The following is a 23,428-nucleotide window of genomic DNA, read 5'->3' on the forward strand; positions in this document are numbered from 1 at the left end:
GTCACTTCAAGGAAGATCCTGTTGCTAAATATGTTTCAAGATAGGTTGGTTTGAGACCTTGTGACCCCTGTCCCTTGGTCTGAGCACCCTAGTCTTTGGGGCTTCATCAGTAGTCCTCACCCACTCTGTCACCGATGAAAACAAACCGTGTGCACTGCTATCCCTGTGCCAAGCTTGCTGATCTTTGTATAGCTCTTTCCTGCCTTGTGTTGGAGGGAGGTACATAGATTTGAGATATTACAATGGCTTCATTTTGTTTATGTGGCAGCCGTTCAGAGAAGTGGGGGGTGAAAGTTTTCTCATGAATGTTTACATTCATTTTGCCTCTTTTCTTCTACCCCCCAAAAAACAAACAAACAAAAACAAACCTTTAGTATGACTTCTCTAAAAGTAGGAATACTTTATCTCAATATAGCCATCCATTTTATATACACCAATATTAATTATTTTCTTCTGATTTATTCTTACTCATGTTTTATCACTGAGCTTCATCCTCTTACCTGCATTGATTTTACTGTGTGAAAGATGTTACAGACTTAGCCATTTTTAGTATGTATTTCATAAGTGTTCAATCTATTCATAAATAGCCATTACCAGAGCTCATCCCTGTGACTTCATTGCACAGTGAGTGCAGGGTTGGTTCCCTTCATTCACTACTTCCCTCATCCATTGAAACCAGCATTGTTACACCTTCTGGTTTTTACAGCTCTTAAGATACAGTAAGTCTCCTGTTAAATCCTGTTCAGAGTTAAGTGAGTATTGAGTGTGTACATGTGTAGATTTGTGTGTGAATGCATGTTACCATGTGCAGTCGGGATCAGCTTGATGGGGTTACATCTTTTTTGGCAGGCTTGGTGGCCAGTACTCACCTCTGCGCCACCCACCAGTTCCTGTGGTGGTGGGGGGTTTTTTGCCCTAGTTTTTCTTCTGTGCTTTGTAGTTTTAGGTTTCTGATCCATTCGGAGTTGTTTTTTGTTTGTGGTTTTTGTTCTTGTTTTTTTGAGACAGAACTGTAATGTGTAGTCTTGGATGGAGACTTAACTATGTAGACCAGGCTGGCCTTAAATTCAGAGATTTCCCCAGTGCATACCCCACCACTCAGTGCCTTGCAAATGCTATGCAATATTCTTACATCGGAGTCACATCCCTAGCCTAAGGTTAGCTTCCTAAGGTGTGGTATAAGGCCTACCACTCTGCCCTTTCCTGTGTGAAGATCCACCTTCCCCAGTACCAAATGGTAAGAAGTCTGTCCCTTTCCCAATGAACAATCTCAACATCCTTGTCAAAATTCATGTAGTTAGTCAGGCATAGTGACAGAGGCAGGCACGCTGTGAGTCTAAGGCCAACCTGTTTTTTTTTTTTTAATGATATATGTGATGATTTAGCTGTGAGCTTCCAATTTCTTTTCCATTTGTTTTTTTATGTCACTGCAGGACTGTTTTGATTGCTGTAGCTTTGTAGTAAATTTGAAAGCAAGATTATGGGTCTTGCAGGTTCATTCTCTTACTCCTTTCTCTTCTGTCCTCCCCAGTCCTCTCTGTATTCAGGGCTGCTCTTGACCTACTGTCTCTCCTGCCTCAGTCTCCTAAGTGCTTCCACACCATACTGACGATGTGGATTTCGATTACTGAGTAAAGGTGTTGTCTGCTTCTCCTGGTAATCAATAAGCAGTCTTAGGAGGCACTTGACTTAGCTGTCAGTGTCGTACTCCTCAAGATTTCCCCATATTTATTTAACCTTCTGTCGTGACTCATATGTGATCCAATGATTAGACTTTAGTTCATATTTTTGCAGTGGGGTATAATTCATTACTGTACAATTCCTTTGCTTCTCAGATATCTATGTACCTACCTACTATGTATCTGTCTCTCTGTCCATCCGTCTGTCCATTTCTGGCCCAACAAAGCATATTGGTGCACACCTTTAATCTCAGCAATTGGGAGATACGGGTAGAGGTGGATCTCTGAGTCTGAGGCCAGCCTGGTCTACAGATCAGTTCCAAGATAGCCAGAGCCACACCGGAAAACCCTACCTCAAAAAACAAAACAGAAGATATTTCTTGCCCATCTTATATCCATCCTACCTTAGAGTTAGAGGCGTTTCCTCCAGACTCACTTGTCACCTTAGCGGTTTGCATTCTCCTTGTTTATATCCACCTGCCTGGTCTGGACTATACCTGTTTGAAAACACACTGATATAAGCCTTTTTACTATAATCATTTTGTATAATACACATGCACACACCCTCCTGTGTAGGTGTGTACTTGTCATAGCACATGTGTGGAAGTTCGAGAACAACTTTGAAAAATTGATTCTTTCCTTTCTCCGTGGGATCCAGAAATTAAACTTGGGTTGTCAGGCTTACGCAGCAAATACTTTTATCCCCAGAACAGTTTCAACAACCTTGATGTCAACCTTAAACTATCACCTAACACAAGGCCTGGAATATTAGGTTTACTAAATCATTTTTTAATTAAAAAATACTTTTATTGTAATTCAGTGGTTAAAATAGTTTGGATGCTGATGGTTTTTCTTTTTCCCCTTGATCTAGGCAGACATGTTGGTCATTTGGCGATGAGAAGTAGGAAGAACTGACATCATACTGGTTTAGAACACTATGGGACCTAACATTTGTGCTGCTTGGGCAGCCAGTGTCCACTGGCACTGCTAAGAAGCTCTCACTGTACTGTAGAACACTAATCTAATCTTGGAAGTGGCTGATTGTGGCAGGATGTTTCGAAGATGATGATGGCAAGAAAGCAAGATGTCCGCATCCCCACCTACAACATCAGTGTGGTGGGATTGTCCGGCACTGAGAAGGAGAAAGGCCAGTGCGGCATTGGAAAGTCTTGTCTGTGTAACCGCTTTGTGCGCCCGAGTGCTGATGAGTTCCACCTGGACCACACTTCTGTCCTTAGCACCAGTGACTTTGGTGGGCGGGTGGTCAATAATGACCACTTTCTGTACTGGGGAGAAGTTAGTCGCTCCCTGGAGGACTGTGTGGAATGTAAGATGCACATTGTGGAGCAGACTGAGTTTATTGACGATCAGACTTTTCAACCTCATCGAAGCACGGCACTGCAGCCCTACATCAAGAGAGCCGCAGCCACCAAGCTTGCTTCAGCTGAAAAACTCATGTATTTTTGCACTGACCAGCTGGGGCTGGAGCAAGACTTTGAGCAGAAACAGATGCCAGATGGGAAGCTGCTGGTTGACGGTTTCCTTCTGGGCATCGATGTTAGCAGGGGCATGAACAGGAACTTTGATGACCAGCTCAAGTTTGTCTCCAATCTCTACAATCAGCTTGCAAAAACAAAAAAGCCCATAGTGGTAGTCCTAACTAAGTGTGATGAGGGCGTTGAGCGGTACATTAGAGATGCACATACTTTTGCCTTAAGCAAAAAGAACCTCCAGGTTGTAGAGACCTCTGCAAGGTCCAATGTGAATGTGGACTTGGCTTTCAGCACCTTAGTGCAACTCATTGATAAGAGTCGAGGAAAGACGAAAATCATCCCTTACTTTGAAGCTCTCAAGCAGCAGAGTCAGCAGATAGCTACAGCAAAGGATAAGTATGAATGGTTGGTGAGCCGCATTGTGAAAAGTCACAATGAGAACTGGCTGAGTGTCAGCCGAAAGATGCAGGCCTCCCCTGAGTACCAGGACTACGTCTACCTGGAAGGAACACAGAAGGCCAAGAAGCTCTTCCTGCAGCACATTCACCGCCTCAAGCATGAGCATATTGAGCGGCGGAGAAAGCTGTACCTGGCAGCCCTGCCACTGGCTTTTGAAGCCCTCATCCCTAATCTAGATGAAGTGGACCACCTGAGCTGTATTAAAGCAAAAAAGCTGTTAGAGGCCAAGCCAGAGTTCCTAAAGTGGTTTGTTGTACTTGAAGAGACACCATGGGATGCCACCAGCCACATTGACAACATGGAAAATGAGCGGATTCCCTTTGACTTGATGGATACTGTCCCTGCCGAGCAGTTGTATGAGACCCACTTGGAGAAGCTGAGGAATGAGAGAAAGAGAGCTGAGATGCGAAGGGCTTTCAAAGAAAACCTGGAGACCTCTCCTTTCATAACTCCCGGGAAACCGTGGGAAGAAGCTCGTAGTTTTATTATGAATGAAGATTTCTACCAGTGGCTGGAAGAGTCGGTGTATATGGACATCTATGGCAAGCACCAAAAGCAGATTATAGACCGGGCAAAGGAAGAGTTCCAGGAGTTGCTTTTGGAGTATTCAGAATTGTTTTATGAGCTAGAGCTGGATGCTAAACCCAGCAAGGAAAAGATGGGTGTCATTCAGGATGTTCTAGGTGAAGAGCAACGATTTAAAGCGTTGCAGAAGCTCCAAGCAGAGCGTGATGCCCTCATTCTGAAGCACATTCATTTTGTGTACCACCCGACGAAGGAGACATGCCCGAGCTGTCCAGCTTGTGTAGATGCTAAGATTGAACACTTGATCAGTTCACGCTTTATCCGACCATCTGATAGGAATCAGAAGAACTCTCTGTCTGACCCCAATATTGATAGGATCAATTTGGTCATCCTAGGCAAAGATGGCCTTGCCCGAGAGTTGGCCAATGAAATCCGAGCTCTTTGTACAAATGATGACAAGTATGTAATAGATGGTAAAATGTATGAGCTTTCTCTGAGACCAATAGAGGGAAATGTCCGGCTTCCTGTGAACTCTTTCCAGACACCAACCTTCCAACCCCATGGCTGTCTCTGCCTTTACAATTCAAAGGAGTCACTGTCCTATGTGGTGGAGAGTATAGAGAAGAGCAGAGAGTCTACCCTGGGCAGGCGGGATAACCACTTAGTCCACCTCCCCTTGACCTTAATTTTAGTTAACAAGAGAGGGGACACAAGTGGAGAGACTCTGCACAGCTTAATACAGCAAGGCCAGCAGATTGCCAGCAAACTTCAATGTATCTTTCTCGATCCCGCGTCTGCTGGCATTGGTTATGGACGCAACATTAACGAGAAGCAGATCAGTCAAGTTCTGAAGGGACTCCTGGACTCTAAGCGCAACTTAAACCTGGTTAGTTCCACTGCTAGTATCAAAGATTTGGCAGATGTGGACCTTCGAATTGTCATGTGTCTGATGTGTGGTGATCCCTTTAGTGCAGATGACATTCTCTCTCCTGTCCTGCAGTCCCAAACTTGTAAATCTTCCCACTGTGGGAGCAGCAACTCTGTTTTACTTGAACTTCCAATTGGACTACACAAGAAGCGCATTGAGCTGTCTGTTCTTTCATACCATTCCTCATTTAGCATTCGAAAGAGCCGGTTGGTTCATGGGTACATTGTTTTTTATTCAGCCAAACGTAAGGCCTCCTTGGCAATGTTACGTGCCTTTCTTTGTGAAGTGCAGGATATTATCCCCATCCAGCTTGTCGCACTCACTGATGGCGCTGTAGATGTCCTGGACAATGACTTAAGTCGAGAGCAGCTAACAGAGGGAGAGGAAATTGCACAAGAAATTGATGGGAGATTCACAAGCATCCCTTGTAGCCAGCCCCAGCATAAACTTGAGCTCTTTCATCCCTTTTTTAAAGATGTGGTGGAGAAAAAGAACATAATTGAGGCCACACACATGTACGATAATGTGGCTGAGGCCTGCAGCAGCACTGAGGAGGTGTTCAGCTCCCCCAGGGCCGGGTCACCCCTCTGCAATTCAAACTTACAGGACTCAGAAGAGGATGTGGAGCCTCCGTCGTACCACCTGTTTCGGGAAGATGCGACATTGCCCTCCCTGTCCAAAGATCATTCCAAGTTCTCTATGGAGCTGGAGGGAAATGATGGGCTGTCATTCATAATGAGCAATTTTGAGAGTAAACTGAACAACAAAGTACCTCCACCAGTCAAACCAAAGCCTCCTGTTCATTTTGATATCACAAAAGATCTCGCTTACTTAGACCAAGGTCATCGGGAGGGACAGAGGAAGTCTATGTCTTCTAGCCCCTGGATGCCTCAGGATGGGTTCGATCCTTCTGACTACGCGGAGCCCATGGATGCTGTGGTCAAGCCGAGGAATGAAGAAGAAAACATATACTCGGTGCCCCACGACAGCACCCAGGGCAAGATCATTACCATTCGGAACATCAACAAAGCCCAGTCCAATGGCAGTGGCAATGGTTCTGACAGTGAGATGGACACAAGTTCACTAGAGCGAGGCCGAAAAGTGTCCGCAGTGAGTAAGCCTGTGCTATATAGGACGAGATGCACCCGCCTGGGGCGGTTTGCTAGTTACCGCACCAGCTTCAGTGTCGGGAGTGATGATGAGCTGGGACCCATCCGAAAGAAAGAGGAGGACCAGGCATCCCAAGGTTATAAAGGGGACAATGCTGTCATTCCATATGAAACAGACGAGGACCCCAGGAGGAGGAATATCCTTCGAAGTCTAAGGCGGAACACCAAGGTAAGACCTGACTTGGGATGAGTTGGGAAAGGTTTGCATAGCGTCTCCATGAGATTTGATTGATGATGAAAACTATTCAAGGACAACTTGTTTTTTTAAAAAATACAGGATGTGGGAACACGTAACTTTGAGAGTACATTCATTCTTTGGCCTGGTACATTAGATATCTACTACTGGCAGGTCTCATGCCTTCACCTAGAGTAGTGATTACCCAAATGAGCAGGTGCTGTAGCCTTTCAGTATCCTGACAAGTGACCAAGCCAGTGACATGGATTCTCTCTGCTCCCCTAAAGATTGCAGATTTGCACCCTTCGTCCTGAACATTCTTCTTCTATCTGTATGACTCTGACACATTCCTCCTTTCCTTTGCTGATTGCAAAGCGTGTGGCAGTTTGCATTGGTGAGAAGTAAATGGTTCTCTGCACACACAAATCTGTCAAAGTGCTGAAATGGCCACAAGTCTCAGCATGGCGCTTCTCCGTGTTTGAGAAGTGTGACTTATGTGTTCCATCCTTCTGTAGTCGTTGCCCCAATCAGTGCGTCTCTACACCAGGGGCCACAGGTGTAGTGGGGACCAACAAGGAAAGGGGGTACTAGTAGTGGTGTACATGTCGGGCCTGTCCCTAATGCAGCAGCAGATGAAGTGTTTTCTTGCCGAAGGCTGAAGGCAGTACCTTGTCCTCTTAAAGGGCTTAGGCTTTGAGACAAACTCACCCAATTCACCCTGCCATCTATTGTAGGGAGTACTGTTGAGAGGATGACCTCTCAGTGAGAAACTGACAGATAAAACAATAGCCTGTGACCATCATTAAACACAGGACCATGCTCAGTTCCCTCCTCCCTACCAGGAAACAACAGACATCAGCCAGTCATATGAGGCTTTACAAGGGCCTTGAAGGGTGCAGTTGCCACAAATTAATACTATATGACACACCATATGAAAATATTGTATCATTTGGAGTCCTGAGAGATAGCATAGAGGCCATTGTGGTAGCCCATGGCCCTGGGAGAAGCAGGAGTATGACACCATTGTGACCCAGGGCATGCAGAGTGTTCTCAGTCACTACTGCCCAGGGCTTCCATGGCCTACTTGTCTGTGCAGTGTCAGAAAGGGCAAAGCAGTGTTGTATGGGTTCTGGGCCCCTATCTCTGGCTACTGCATTCTACCCATTTAGTTATTCTACAGCTTACGTGTCTACGCGGCGCCCATGCCGCCTCTTGGATTTTGTTCTTCAAGACGTGGAGGGAAGACCCAGTGAAAGTAGTTCTTACTTAGAAATCTACCCAGCCTCCCTGTGTTCTCTCCAAAGGTCCCCTGCTGAATGATCCTGAATTTGAGTGTTTTAAATGTTTTGGCTTTCTTCCTCCTCCACTCCTGGTAAAGCACTATTGCTGGAACAGCTTATGCAGATGCTGACAGTCTTCTGATTTGTGGGGGTGTTAGGCACACCTGGGAATTAGGAGGGTGGCATAATAGCACACTGAATTACAAGCCTCTTTCTGACTTTTGGCAATATTTTTAATACTGCAAACGATGCTTTGAAAACACATTTTCTCAGTCTGGGGATGTAGCTCAAGTGGTAGAGAATGTACCAACCCTTGGAGAAGCACTGGGTTTCAGTTTCAGCACTACCTAAAACCAAGTGTGGTGGTGTACAACTGTAATTCCCACATTCAAGAGATAGAAACAGGAAAATCCTACCAGATCTAAGGCCAGCCTGGAACTTTTCTCAGAAAAAAAAAGCAAATAATTTTTTAAAAAAATTGTCGGGCAAGCCCTGATTTCTAGATCAAACACTGTGGTGAAGGTTTAACTCCACAGAAACAGCTAGTCTCTGCATCTTGAGCTTTGTACCTGCTGGAGACCAGACATGCCCCCAGCTGCTGGATCAGCAGGCATAAAGTACCAGCTTCCGGCCTGTCTTAAGTTATGCAGGCCACGCCTCTGCAAATCAGATTGAAATGATTCCTCTGGCCTAAGAACCATGACATGCCAGGAGTCATCTTAGGAGTATCCTCAGGGAAGAGTAGGTAAGCTGGCATTGTGTTTCCCTGACATGGAGAATGGTGCTTTGGAGCAAGCATGGCTATTTTTTATCCCTGTGGAGAGGAAGAAAGCCTTTGCCACAGAGCAGGCCTCCTGTTAGGACTGCTGCCATTGGGAATGCAGACTGACACTTGTTTTACTGGAAGAGCAAGATACCATCAGGGCAGAGAGTAAAAGCCACTCTCCATGAGGGACTTATCTTTTGATTTTTAGTAGCATCACAAAGCAATACAATATTTATTTCAAGTGAGACCCTCCTGTAGGTAAGACTACTCCCCCCCCACCTCTTTCTAGACCAAGCTATAGCAGTTAGATCTACATGATTGCTATGAAAGGATCAGCTGTTTGCCCAGTTATAGTCTGTGGACAGAGCTCATGTTAGGATGGCTCAAGTAGAGTGGAGGTCACTATTAGCTGCTGAGACCAAAATGAGATCCTAGGGTCAGAAGTCAACTCCCTGCTTTCTTGTTTGGACCTAGAGCACCTAATGTCCCTCCTCTGGCTCCTTCTGTAAGAGGGAGCATGGTCTTTTGAGGGCTGACATTTGTGGGCCAGAAATTTGGGAGGTTGTCACTATGAAACTAGACCTGAAAGAGGGATGAGGCTGAAGCAAGGCATAAGGGGGCATGTCCCAGCAGCAGGTGGAGCATGGCACTGTACCCAGGAAGGAGACTGCTGTGGTCCTCCTAGCCACACTTCTCTTTGGAACAAGGTTTAACCCACAGCGATTCAGCTACTTGTTCTGTACTCGCCCTGACAACCACCTTAATGAACAGAAGCTCTGCTCTGGGTACCAATGTTAGTACCTTACTGTCTAGTTTCATAGTGACAACCTGATAGTCAGAGAGAGGGATGCTTTCATCTCTTCTAATGAAAGTGCAGACTGTAAAGCCAGTGCTCCTTCTTGGGTCCTTTTCCCAATGGAACCATTCAGCAGCCCACCCTCAGTGGGAGCCTTCCGCACTCAACTGAATGAAATCGAAACTCCAAGATTGCACTTTGGCGGCTGTGAATAGAGCTTTGTCTAAAGCTGCTGCTGCTCAAGTCTCTGTGTCCCAAGGCTGTGCGTTTGCAAAGACGAGATCGGGACCAGCAGCTCTTATTTTAAAGCCAAAAAGCAAGGCCGAATAGCCCTGCTCTACAATTGTACCCTTGGGGCTCATTCAGTTTGCTGAAATTTGGTGTGTTTGACCACGATTTAAAGACTAGACATTATTGGCTATTTACCCTTCTGTCAGAAATGTTCTTACCCCTGTGTTTAATGAAAAGACAAAACAGTGATAAAGAAAACCTTTCACTTACTGTGACTGCCACATGGCAGCACAACCTATTGAAAAGTGAACTGTTTGAATCACACATTGTTTGGTCTATAAGGCACCAAGTAACCAGTTTGACAGTTTGTGTCTCCCCCCCGCCCCCAGTGAATTGGCTTATTTCATTGGATTTAGTGAATTGGCTGGTTGTTGTGGCTTTGTGTGGACACAGCTCTCGTTTTGTGAGGCCTAGAACGGAGTTAAAGTTTCTAGTGTGAATGAAAACCAGCTGGGGAGTTGGACTGCCCACATCCCTGAGAGGGATATTGGTTTTGACAGACAAGTGGAATGTGATAAGAGCTCTTTGTAACTTGCTCAGAAAACCTCAGTGTGTGCTTCTGAGCGTAGTCCTCCTGAGTGAGCTATAAGACCCAGATACCTGAATTGCTATGATCCTAGCTACCACTTTCAAGGTAAAAGCAGGAGGATGGGTGCTCAGGGTCACCTTTGGGACATAGTGAGTTTGAGACCAACATGGGTTACATGAAACTGCTTTTTTAAAAACAGGACTAACATGGCTTTTCTAACTTCTAAAAAAAGATTTGTTGGCTGGAGAGATGGCTCAGTGGATAAGAAGAGGCATATGTAGGCAAAATGCTCATGCGCATAAACCAAAAAAAATCTTAAATTTTTTTAATTTTTAAAAAGATTAGTCTATTAAAGAACATACTTTGGCTTCCACCTACAAGCAACTTTGCCCTTTAGGAAGCCAGCATTCAGTTTAGTGTGAGGGCATCAGCAGGTGCTTAATCCAGCCTGGTGTTATGGTGTCCAGATGTGCCAGTTAGTGTGCCTCTGTGATTGCTTCTGAACTTGAACCTGTATGTACTTTATAAGTGTTACCAGACAGGGAGGCACTAGATACGGAGGAGCTCTTTAACAGAGTTTACACCCAACTGAGACATCTGGGAAAGTTCCCTAAGGAATTGGTCATTTAAAACTAACATTGATACAGCACCAGGCAGACAAGCAGGCAATTAAAAATGGAGGATTTATGGGGATACAGTGTGGAATTCAGAGTGGGGAGGGGAGACCGAAATCTTTTCATAAGGGTACAGTTTGTAGTGTAGCTGCTACAGAAACAATAAGAATTCGAAATTATGGAAAGCATACTGGTAGGTATATAGTCTCACCTGTGCTTTTTTTTTTTTAAAGCCCCATCCTTTATTTTATAGATGAGTATATTTTGGAGCACATTTTGAGGGTGTGGTCTGTTGTGGGGAAGGCATGGGAACAGATGTGTTCTCTGTGGGAAAAGAAGTACTTTTTCACAGCTGGTTGGATCAGGAAGCAGAGCCCATTTATATCTCAGAGATGAGGTGACTAAGTCTTAAATTAAACAGTACCCCAGCAGGAGATGGTGGTACTTACCTGTAATTGTTGTGAGATGACGGTAGAACCAGGAGTTCAAGGCTAGCCTAGCTCCACACTGACTTGGAGGCCAGTCTGGCTACATGAGACCCTGTCTCAAAAACAGGTAAACACTTTACCTTGCCTAGTTTACCACTGTGCAAAGAATACAAAGATGAGTTTTTGAGGCCAATCTTCTAGCTGCCATTCCCATTTGCAGGAAAGTTGCTAGTACTCGCTGTTTATGTGTACATGTTTAGACCAAGGAGACCATTCATTGTGTTCATTCAAACAGAGTCTAGGTGAGTAAGTCCATTTCTTTTTGCTGTTTCTTTTAAGAACATGGTGGTGGTGTTTCTGTCTTCAAAGGCTAGTCAAGTAGGGCCAAAATAGGCATAGAAGGACTGAATTAGACATTGGAACTTTAAGAAGTTGTTTTAAACTCATGCCAAAGAATTTTCAGTTTATTGTGTTTTTTGAGGCAGTCTCTATGTAGCCCAGGCTGGCCTCAAACTTGGTGATCCTCTCTGAGACTCCTGCGTGCTAGGGTTATATGTACCATCGTGCCTGGTTTCTCTGTTTATTTTAAACCTAAAGAACTTCTGTAGTTTTTTTTTTTTCCGGTTAGAAATAGACAGTCTTTTTAAACTCGCTGCTCTAGTTTGCACACACCTGTTCCTTAAATAAAATATGGATCCCAGATCTTTATTTCAAAGGACAAAGAATTGCTGTGATACTTTCCTAAGTTAGCTGTTTCTCCTCCACCAGGTGGTTATACACCAAAATACCTCTGCAGGACCCAGGTAAGGTCAGCCGCAGTCCTTCTGCCAAAGGCCAGGCCTGCAACTCTGGCAGAGTCAGGGTCAGTGTGCATGAGATTTCTGGCAGGGCATTACATAGATGTACCTGGATCCAGCGCCTCTTCTACCTTGCCCACAGCTGCAGTGTCCAAGAATTCAGCCTTAAGATTCTCAGCTTGCCAGGATGCAGGTTTGCCAGGCTTGCCAGATTCTTATCACTCTGCAGTGGGTTGACACAACCGATTTCCTGTTGTGCCCTAATCAAGGTTCTCTAAGCTGATAAGTGCCGGGAGCATGAATGACCTAATTGAAAGGCCTTTGAAGCTCTGCTGGAGACATGAGAGAATGGTTCTTAACTAGAAAATCAGTATTGGTGGTGAATGCAAGATGTGGTGGAGGAAGCTTCAGTGAGGCTTCTTTTGTTTTTTGAGACAAGCTTTCACTATACTGTCCAAGCTGGCTTCAGATTTGGGCATTCCTCATGCTTCTGTCTTCCAAGTGCTAGGATTGCAGGTGTGAGCTACTACACACAGCTTTAAGCATGTTTTTAGGGAAACCAAGAGGTCTGCAACAGTGGAGCCATTATTCATTCCATCAGCATCCATCTAAAAGGATAGGAGGAGGTGACTGAAGCTAGTCCTGCCTTCATCTGGGGCATTGACATTTCATTCTGGAGTGTGGACTTTGGCTGCAGTTGCTCACAGCTTTTTACAGGGTCTCTGATCTCTGCTGTGAAAGGGGCTGAGACACTTTTGCCTTGCAGGATGGCTTTGAGGTTTCAACACCTAGCTAGCTTCCTAGGGGATTATTTTGCATTGTTTGAACCATTTGAGGCACAGATGTGTGGGTCATTCTAGGGCTTGGCCTCTCCTACCCTTTTCCAGCTAGGCTTCCTAAGTGATTGCCCCCAAAAGAAGATGGATGCTGAGAATACCTTCTGTGAGAGTGCTCCCTGTGATTCCCTAAAGAGGGACATGTGTCTGACTTGGGGACATGAGACATCTGGCAAGCCACTTGGGAGAATGACATTTCTAACTAAAATGTACACAGTAACCCTTCAGATGTCAGAAGTGTTGGTAATTTCAGAAGCCAGCCCACTGACTTCCCAATGAGGAAGGGTTAGAGTAGTTGTTCAGGAACTCTTTTCTAATTTTGTGATGCTCTGGAGAAACTGAAGTTATCTAAAGAATGTTTTTGACATTCTGTAATCCAGAGTTTAAGTCTTAAGAGAGTGCATGTGAAGAGGTATGGGACTCGTGTTACTCAGCAAGGGGAACTGATACTATCTAAATGCTATTTTCATTGCCACATTCATAAATTGAAGGGTTAAACTAGATCTTGGACTCTCTGAGGTAAAGAGATAAGGAGTCCAATTTATATTTTATCCTGCTCTCATCTCTGCAGCACAACTCTACAGAATAAGCCTGCTCCTTAGCAGCAGTAGGTGGTCCTTATAACTGCTTGAGCATAACTGTTTTAGGGCTCTTCTTTTTTCAGCCTGAAATCGCCTGAGCATAGTTGCCTATGCCTATAATCCCAGTACAGAGGAGACAGAAGCAAGAGGATTCAGGACCTTAAGACCCGCCTGGTCTATGTGAGATACTATTTTTTAAAAAAGAAGTAGTAATGGTAGTAGTAGTTGTTGTTGTTGTAATAGTAATAATGTCTGGGGCTAGGAAGATAACCCAAAGGTCAAGAGCTCTATCAGAAGACTAAAGTTCAGATCCCAGCACTCCCATCTGATGGGATGCTGTAACTTTGGCTCTAAGGGATCTGACACCACTACCATCTGGCTCAGTGGGCATACATGCACAGTCACTGTGTTGGTTAGTTTTTGTTTGTTTATTAACCTGATATAAGATAGTCATTTGAGAAGAGGGAATATCAGTTGAGAAAATGTCCCTATCATATTTGCCTACATACAGAGCATTTTCTTGACTGATTTGTAGGAGGGCCCAGATCAGTGTGATTAGTACCACCCCTGGGTAGGTAGTCCATAAGGAGGTAAGTTAGTATAGGGCATGATGGCACACACCTTTAATCCCAGCACTCTGGATGCAGAGGCAGGCAGATCTCAAGGACCACATAGTGAGACCCTGTCTCAGAAACTAAACTAAGAAAAAGAAAGTAAGTAAACAAGACAGGAAGAGCATTCCCCGGTCTTTGAGTGTATTACCTTTAGAAGCCTTTAGACAGCTAGAGAGTCGATGTGCCTTTATTCCTCTTTCAACCTCTGTTTACTCACTCTACCTGTCCCAAGAACTTCCCCAGGAAGTGTACTTGAAACTGTAGTACTATAAGCACAAGTTCTGCAGTCACACAGACCCACCTCGGTGGTATTTCCTTGCACTTGTCTCCAGAGTTTCATACCTTCCTCCCTTTCTCCCTCTCTTGCTTTCTTCCTTTCCCCTTCTTTCTCTTGCTCCTTCTTCTCCATTATTTTCTGCGTAGACCCAGGCACGTCTTATGCCTGTAGAGGTCAGAGGACAACTTTCAGGTACAAGTTTCTTCCTCTCACCATGTGAGTCCTGGGTATAGAAAAAGATCCTCCACGTTAGTAGCAGGCGTCTTTATCTGCTGAGCTAGCTCAGTGGCCCCAAGGTTCTTAGTGTGCTTGTTTTGTTGTTGTTGTTGTTGTGTGGGCCTTTGGTTTGGTTTTGTGTGGGAGTGTGGTATTCTGAGGGCATGGATAGCAGTAGCATGCTATCCTAGAATTCACTAGAAGGGACTGGGGGCTGAATAGTGAAATGCTTGCCAACCAAATTCTCTGCCCTAGGTACCCCCAGAGAGTGGGGTGGGGGGAAGAAAAAGAAATTTGGGATCTAGTGCATACAAAGTATTTGGATGAGACAAATCTCTCTAACCAGAATTGGTAGCATACACCTGAGCATCATTCTGAGGAGTATGTTGTTTAGATTTGACTAGATGCTACAACTAGGGCTAGAAGGCATCCTCGTGACTACTGGGAGAATTAGGGCCATTTCCTGCCTTTTGGTTCTACTCTTTGCCTTAGCAACACTTTATTTGGAAGCTTGTTTTACTGAGGAATAATTTATCTTCATTTTAACAGAGAAATTTGTCAGGGCTGATGGAAGTGTTGTTTTAATACAATCACTGGTTATTCACATTCAGAACGGACCTTTTAAATGGCAGGGACATTTACAGAAAGAACTTCATTTGACTCAAGGCTGCAACCGTGTGTATCAGCTGAAAGGTCCCACCCAATACACCCTGTGATCAGGGTGCTCTCAGATAGCAGTGATGTGGTACTTGACCCATTCCACATTAGCTTGAAAACCTTGAAATCTGCTTTCCTTTTGTGAGTTGGGGTCTTCAACCCACTCTGGCTTCAAGCTTGCTATCTAGTCAAGGATGACCCTGAACTTCTGATCCTCTTCCTCCACCTCCAAGTGCTGTGATTAAAGAAAGGCATGCACCCCCCACATCCAATTTTATGTGGTGCTGGGCATCAGCCCCAGAGTTCTGTGCATGCTGGACAACTATCTTACCTATTGAGCCACATCGTCAGCAGGTTCTTTTGGAGGCTCTAGGGTTTGAGTCTCACTGTATTTTTTGCTAGCCTTGAACTCAGAGATCTGGCTGTCTTTACCTCTATTTTTATTCCTTTTTAAATTCTCTGATAGTTTTTTTTTCCTTGTCTTTTTGGGACTTTTGGGGGGTGGGTGAGGGTAGGGATTGGTTTTGGTGGTGGTTTTGTTTTGAAACAAGTTCTCTCTAGCCCTGGCTATCCTGTACCCTGTATGTAGACCAGGCTAGCCTCAAATTCATGGAGATCTACCTGCTTTTACCTTAAAGGTGTGAGCTACCACTCCAGGCTCTTTGACAATTTTACACATACACACACACACACACACACACTATATCTTGATCATATCTACCACCCACTTAGCCTGTGTCTTTTTCTTTTTTTTTTAAATACACTGAGTACAATTGGTGTTACTCACATGCACATCATGCACAACATACCAGTGCCTACATCCCAGAAGTAAAATGACCTCCATTCTCTGAGTAACCATCAGTTATCAAATAGCTCCTCAGCTAGATAGAACCTAGAACTCCCTCTTGTGGAGCAGGCCCAGGTCTAATCAGCAAGCAATCAATTACTCCTCTAACAGTCATACCACTGTTGACCACCCGCCCCCTCCCAGACAGGGTTCTCTGTATAACCCTGGCTGTTCTGGAACTCTCTCCATAGACCAGGCTTGACCTCGAACTCAGAGATCCACCTGCCTCTGCTTCCCGAGTGCCGAAATTAAAGGTGTGCACCAGCAAAGCTTAAATTCTGTATGTTGAGCTTTATACAAGTATAGATTACAGTGTGTCGATCACACACTGCTGGACAGTCTAGATTTGTCCATAAAGAAAGATCATAAGTCAGCAGTTTGTTTTTCCCCTAAAGTCAGTGACTGCTTACCTGAAGAGCTGTGACTTGTTTGGCAGGGCCGCACATGGGATACATAGATCTTCACATTGAATTATTTGGCAGACTGATGGCTGGGCTTTCTTTACCCTTTGTTGTTTTCTGAGGTATTACCAGTGGGCAGCTCAGTATACTTTTTAATTTGCCTCTGCCCTCTCTAATCCCATCTCATACTCCCATTTTCCCTAACCCCCAATTTGTACCAGCAGTTCTCAGACTAAACAGGACATATTTTGTTCCCTTAAAAGGAATATTAAAATGAATGAAAATGGGCAGAAGAAAAGGGAAAGGCTGACCTATGACTCGGTGTTTGGATATCTTCTTCCAAGGGTTTTGGAAAGGTCCTGAAATAAGTTTATAGCCCTTACACATTGTTGAGGGGAGCTGTCTGCCCTTGCTGCCTTGTGCTGAGCCACTAGAAAATGAAACCTGGATGTTGGAGACACCATTCAAATATACTTGGACCCTATCCTGTTGCCCTCTTCTTTTAGTAAATACTTTAGCAAAGGTAGACATTCTAAGCCTGTTTCTTTGGCATTGGAGAGTTTACGTTGGTATAAAATATGTCTTTTGTTTTTTGGGGGGTTTTCCCTAATGAGATTCAAAATAACTAAAAGTGGGGAAAGGCACAGTTTGAGTGAGTTTGAGTCATCAGTTATAGGGTTAAAAGGTATGGGTTTTAGTGGTTAAGCATTTTTACTAGTTGAGTCATTTAGACCTGTGAGGCTTCTTTTTCTTGGAAAAACAAAAAGTTGTAAGGTTTTAATGCAAGTACATATGGGACTTGTTTGGTAATAGCAAAATCTCATCGGTTGTCACTGCCCCTGCTGGGTGGGTGGGTGGAGACATGGTCTCATGAAGATTTAGCCCAGGATGGTCTAGAACTCTTGATATTCTTGCCTTAGCCTCCTAGGGCCTGAAATCGGGCATGGGCCTGGATCATGTCATTATGTTGTTTTCTTTAGTAGGCATTTGTTATTTGTTATTTCCTAGTGTGGAAAACACCAGGCATTAACCCCAGGCTGACAAATCACTGTATTTCTTTTCTGGAAAGAGGAAATTACGAGTTTAGTGCTCGTGTTCGATCTTTCCAAGGCATCAGCCATCTCTGAGTATATACCATCTATCTCCGCGTAGATTGTTGAGGACTTCCTGTGTATTCCAGTGTGTCCCCGGTGGAGGATATGCATGCCATTGTGATGTTACTTATTCAGTAAGCTTGGCCTGGCTCTTATAAATATCTTTGTTTTAATAACGCACTCTCACACTCAAGGTGTGACTGTGTGACAACTTTCCAGTATCTCGTACGGTATTTGGAGGCCAGAAAATACTATTAGGGAGATGAGCCTTTGTTTGAAATCTTTTCAATAAAGATTCTCATTTTTTGTGCTTACTCACTTTTTTTTTTCCTGGACAGAAACCAAAGCCCAAACCCCGGCCATCCATCACAAAGGCAACCTGGGAGAGTAACTATTTTGGGGTGCCCTTAACAACAGTGGTGACTCCAGAGAAGCCGATACCCATTTTCATTGAAAGATGCATCGAGTACATTGAAGCCACAGGTAAGCATCCCTGAAGCAGATAGTACCTTCCACTCCCTGCAGGGAGCTTCCAGGAGAGCTAAAGTTTGTTAACTTTCTGGAAATAAGAGGTGCTAACAGAGAAGGACTTGGGTGGTCTGACAGCTGCGGCTTCAGTCAGGAGGTTAACATGTAGCATTGACTGGATTTGAAAGCATATGACGGCAGTTCTGTCCTCAGCCCAGAGGCTCCTGGCTGGTTGTTTGGTGGCTGCCTGGTTGTTTGTGTTCTCTTGTAGGTCTGCAAATTGCTTGAGGCAGGGGAAAGGGCTTTATATGAGACACACATTACATTTAATAGTTGAACAAGTATTTGAGACTGTTAGCGTTTCTGGCATTCTGATCAGGCATTTGAGATTCATATAGAGTTAGGGTCTCTGCTCGCAGAGGTAAGACAACAGTCACATTGCTTGAGTATCTTGTGATCATACAGCTAGATTTTTTGCACACAAGAGAATGTGAGACACAACAAAGGGAAGTTGCCTCAAGGTTTTCTGTGTTGAGATGACAAATTTTACTTGTGTGGATGCTCTGTTTTATTGACTTAGGGCTCCTGCATGGCTCTTTGCCTTCCAGTTTCACACCAGTGTTTCTCTCTTCTTTCTCCTAGCTGCTTTCAGGGATCTTTGAGGAGGTCCTGAAGCAGGTGCTTCTCACTGGATTCCCAAGCATTATTAGTTAAACTTGAAAATGTAGGCTTGGGAGCCAGTGTACACTAATCTCAGCACTAAGCGGGGCAAAGACATACAGATCTCTGTGAGTTTGAGGCCAATCTGTTCTACATAGCAAGTTCTAGGCCAGCCAGGGAAACAGTGAGACACTGACTCAAACCCTTCATCCCCTCCCATCCTACTCTCCCCCCATAGGAAAACAAAACAAAACAAAACTATAGACTTCGGATGCTGGAGAGAATGTTCAGCATTTAAGAGCACTGTATGTTCTTGCAAAAGACTGGGCTTTGATTCCATGCACCCATATAGCAGAATCTTTAAGGTAGAAAATACAGAGGCTTAGGCTAGGTGTGTAGCTCAGTGCTAGAGCACTTACCGGACGTGTGCAAGGAACTAAGTGTGATTCCTCACACCTGAGCACACACAGACACAGGAATCTATGTCCTCTTTATCATTTCACCCTGACCCTTATCCATCTTCAGCCACTGCCAAGCCAAGCTGCTGCTCTGTGAACTCTGCCATATTGCATCTACATTATCTCTTGTGTCCGCCCTCTCCCTTTCTCAGTTTATCCTGCTTGGGTGATCTTGCTGCAGAAAAGCCTCTGTATTCTTCCTCATGGCACTGCTGACCCCCTCTTGACCATATTCGAACCTGTTAGGTTTTATGTTTAAATAAGACATTTTTTTATGTTCCTTGGCCCCTAAACTCTCTGAAAGCATACCTTTTTTTTTTTTAAGATTTATTTATTTAATGTATATGACACACTATAGCTGTCATAGCTGTCTTCTGACGCACCAGAAGAGGGCATCATATCTCATTACACATGGTTATGAACGACCATGTGGTTGCTGGGATTTGAACTCAGGACCTCTGGAAAAGGAGTCAGTGCTTCTAACCACTGAGCCATCGCTTCAGCCCCAGACCTGTTTTTAAAGCAGCTATTTACAAGCAGAGTGCCTTACTGCATTGTATCTTATTGCAGTGTTGCATAAGCATCAGTAATAAAGGATTCACCATACCTCGGTCTCTGATCATGAAACATCTCCCGGGGTGATTAAGAAATGGAGACCTGATTCATACCTTAAATCTCGGCAGTTGAGAAACAGAGGCAGGCAGATCTCTGAGTTCCAGGCCAAACAGCTATACAGTGAGACCCTGTGTCAAAAGAAGAGTCAGAATAGCTAATAGAGGTCTTTTGGAGTCCTGACGAATCTTTCAACTCATAGCTCTGCTTGGGTCAGAATCTGCTCTGTCATCTGTTCATCAGTAGATCAGTAACCACTGACAACTGGCCTGCCTCTTGGAAGGGCCACGGGGCTCACAGAAGCCCACATGGGCGGCATAGATCATGGTGCCTGGCTATAGACATGCTCCAAGAGTCCTGAATCTTAAGCATAGGCCACTGTGGCTCTGTTGGTGCGTCTCATCCCTGCCCCCAGAGGCACTGGTATCATCTATCATCTCTGCTCCTTTGCCACTACCCCCATCCCCCAACTCTGGGGGGGGGGTCCTGATCTGTAAATCAAGCTGGCCTCCTCTGTCTATTGTCCCTTTGCAAGGATCTTAGGAATGTATGTGTTACCACGCCCGTGGCTTTCCCCTTTCTCTTAGGTACCAATTTGAAGGCAGTAAATGCTATTGAAAAGTTGTAAAGGCCTTCATACTACACTGGCATAGAATCTAAGAACATTCACCGGGGGCCTGCCACAACCTTCGATAGGTAAAAGCCTTCGATGGCAAACCTGTAACCCATGCTGTAAGTGAGAACCACTTCTGAACGTCCATGACCTCCACACATATCCCACGGTATGTGTGAGCATATGCAGACACTGATGACAATAATTTTGGGAAGAAAGTAGTCTTTGCCAAGGGCTAGAGCATATTTAGTGCTTAGGCACCTGCTCAACAGAAGTCTAGTGTTCCACTTCCAGCACCTGAAAGAAAAGCATCATTTCCCTTGATAGTATTAATAGTGTCATTTCAAGCACAGTCAATGTTTGAATTTGCTCAGCTAACTTTACACTGTCTGTTACTGTTGTGTTTTTTATTCTAGGATGCAAACAGTTATACACTACATTTGTCTACTAGAACTGCCCCCTCTGCACTTAACCCCACCCTTCCACCACCACCACCCCTACTGCTACCATGACCTTTTCTGAAGGGTGTAGACAACTTCTTTACAGAATAGCCCATTAGAGTCTGCATCTCAGTCGCTCTCAGCCCACTTGAGCACTACCCATAACCTCTCAGAGCATGGTCCTGAATAAGTCCCCGGTGTGCAGTGGACACAGGATCACTGCTTCCTCCTCAAGCAGGGCATGTCTGTGATGTGAATTCTTCTAGCTCTATAAGCCTGTGTTGAGTGATTAGATGAACTGTTTTCCCAGCTTGGACTTGTCTTCAGGTAAGTGGGTGCTCTCAGTGACCTGTCATCTCTCTTGCTCTTTGCTTGTGAGAGGAATAGCCCTGTAACTGCAGTTTCACATGGGTGTCCAGCCAAGCCCTCCCAGACCAACAGAACCAGCATCCCATCAGACCTTGTCAGAGCAGACAAATCTCAAAAGAACTTGTACCTCAGTTTCTGCATCTCTCCCCTTAATCTTGGCACACTGACATAGCTCTGGCAGATAAAGCAATGCGCTGCACCCTGCATTTCAGAGGTGGGCTTGAGAGCTCAGTCAGACCCCAGCCTCAGTGCCCCATGCTTCTACCCACCCAGTTCTCAGCCTTAACAGCACAGCTAACAGGACCATAGAGAGCAGAGTGGAACTTGGGGTGAGAGAAGGGCTTAATATTCTGTAAATCAGGCAATTTAAGCTGTACTGGCACCTTTAAAAATTGTGGAGTTTGGGGCATTTCTTATTTGTTTTTGAAGCAGTTTCATGGAGCCCAGGCTAATCTTGAACTTGCTACTTCAATGAGGATGAACTTACAAATTCTCCATACTTCTGCCTTCCTTTCTCATGTAAAAACTGCATTACTGTTGCTTTATTTATAACCTGGTTCCAGTTAAAGCTGTTCCTGAGTACATTTTCCACCTTAGGTGGATGTTGGAACATCATGGGTACAGACTGATTCTTATTCTTACTTTTTTCATGACCAGTTCCTTTACCTTTGTTAAATGTTGGCCTGAAATTGCATTGTGCTGAAGTGGTGGCCAGTGGCTAGAAGAGCTCCCAGATTGATTTGCAGATGCTGTTAGGCAGCTGTGGGGTCAGTCTCTGTGCTTGCTGTGCTAATAGGGTGTTAGATTTTTACCCTCTCAGCTCCAGTTACATGGAGAGGCTGGAAGAGAGCATACTGCCACAGCTGCTCTGGGACTTCGATGAGTCACTGTGCACTAGGGAGGCTCGGGGCTGGCTTTCTGTCATATGTTCTCCTGGTCCTTGGTTTTCCTTTATGTGGAAACTTGCTCGAGGCTATAGAGATGCTGCTCCCTTGTGGAGCAGTGACTCCTAAGTCACAGAGAATACTGGCCAAGTTAATTGAGTTCCTGTTGTATTCAATTCTGCACCGTGTATTTGTCTGGAACATGGGGGTGGGGTGTCATTTTTAGAACTTTGTACCTGTTCAGAGTAAAGTCTGATTTGGAATTTCCCTGGTAATTAAATAAATTTCAAAGCCTAGGTCTCCAGCCAGATTTGAATTAAGGGTTCCTGTGGTTTGGGAAATAACCATGCTCTAATATCATAGGAACCTATGAGGGAACTTTGAAGAGCCCCTCACTCAAGCAAGCATGGCAGGCAACCACGATGGGGGTAATGAAGTGGTTTCATGGGAAGAAGGTACCTGTTTGATGTCTCAAGTCATAATATTCCAACCATTCTCTATAGCTAACTGGCAGGCCTCAAATCTGATGTTAGATTTTAACTTTTTGTGTTTTATTTTATGTATGTAGATATTTTGCTTGCATGTATGTCTGCACTGTGTGTACAGGGTCTGTGGAGGCCAGAAGAAAGTGTCTGAATCCTGGAACTGTACAGTTTCCAACCACCATGTAGGTGCTGGGAATTGAATCCGGGTCCTCTGGAAGATTGGCTACTGCACTTAACCACTGAGCCATCTCTCCAGCCTCCTGTTGGTACATTTTAGTTTTAGTTCCTATGGATTAAGAACATCCCTCAAGTCAAGCAAGCTTGGCAGCTGCCACATAATACTAAAAATGACTTGCTGTCATACCCATGAGCTCACTTCCTATCTGCATATGTTTGTGGGTTTGTAAGCTATCATTGTTTTAGGGTGTGTGTGTGTTTGCCTCTCATAATCAATTGTTCTGTTGTTTCAAAAAAAGGAAAAATAAAAACAGGCACAGTGGAAAGCAGGTCTTTGGGACACAGCAGGGACATCCTAACCTACTCCTTCTGGAGGACCTTGGTTTCATTAGGGTACAGGGTTAGTGTCACTGGTAAGAAGATGGCAGTGTGTGTGTGTTCCCATCCACTAGTCTCAGAAGCAGTACAGCATAAACCTTGAGAAAGCCTGACATCCCTGGGGGCTGCTCCTAGTTGGGTGCAGTGTTGTAACTTAAGCCCATTTGTTTGTAAAAGTCCTTTGTGGGCCAGGTTGGGGTGACTGACCCTTAAGCACTCAAGGAGACAGAGGCAGATGAGCTCTGAGTTTATGGCTAGCCGGTCTGTGTAGTGAGTTCTATAGTTCTATGTAGCCAGGCTACATAGTGAAAGCCTGTCTCCAAAAAAAGAAAGACAGAAAAGGAAAAACCCAAAAAGCCTTTTGTGGGAAGTCCTAGAATGAAGTCATATCACCTTACCTTGGTTATAATGTAGTGTGTGGTCAATTACTGG

General features: G+C 44.6%; 1 protein-coding gene across 3 annotated transcripts in view; it reads left to right on the plus strand.

Annotated features, from left to right (window-relative positions):
* ARHGAP35 (Rho GTPase activating protein 35) overlaps positions 1-23,428 on the plus strand; it is a 105,622-nt gene that overhangs the window by 41,544 nt on the left and 40,650 nt on the right. For all 3 annotated transcript variants that reach the window (XM_080908777.1, XM_080908776.1, XM_080908778.1), the window contains 2 exons: positions 2,551-6,422; positions 17,791-17,935. In XM_080908777.1, the coding sequence (XP_080764903.1) occupies positions 2,742-6,422; positions 17,791-17,935 (3,826 nt within the window). In that variant the 5' untranslated portion in view covers positions 2,551-2,741. The remainder of the gene's footprint in view (positions 1-2,550; positions 6,423-17,790; positions 17,936-23,428) is intronic.

The sequence above is a fragment of the Micromys minutus genome (genome assembly GCF_963924665.1).
Source record: "Micromys minutus genome assembly, chromosome: 32".
NCBI classification, from domain to species: Eukaryota; Metazoa; Chordata; class Mammalia; order Rodentia; family Muridae; genus Micromys; species Micromys minutus.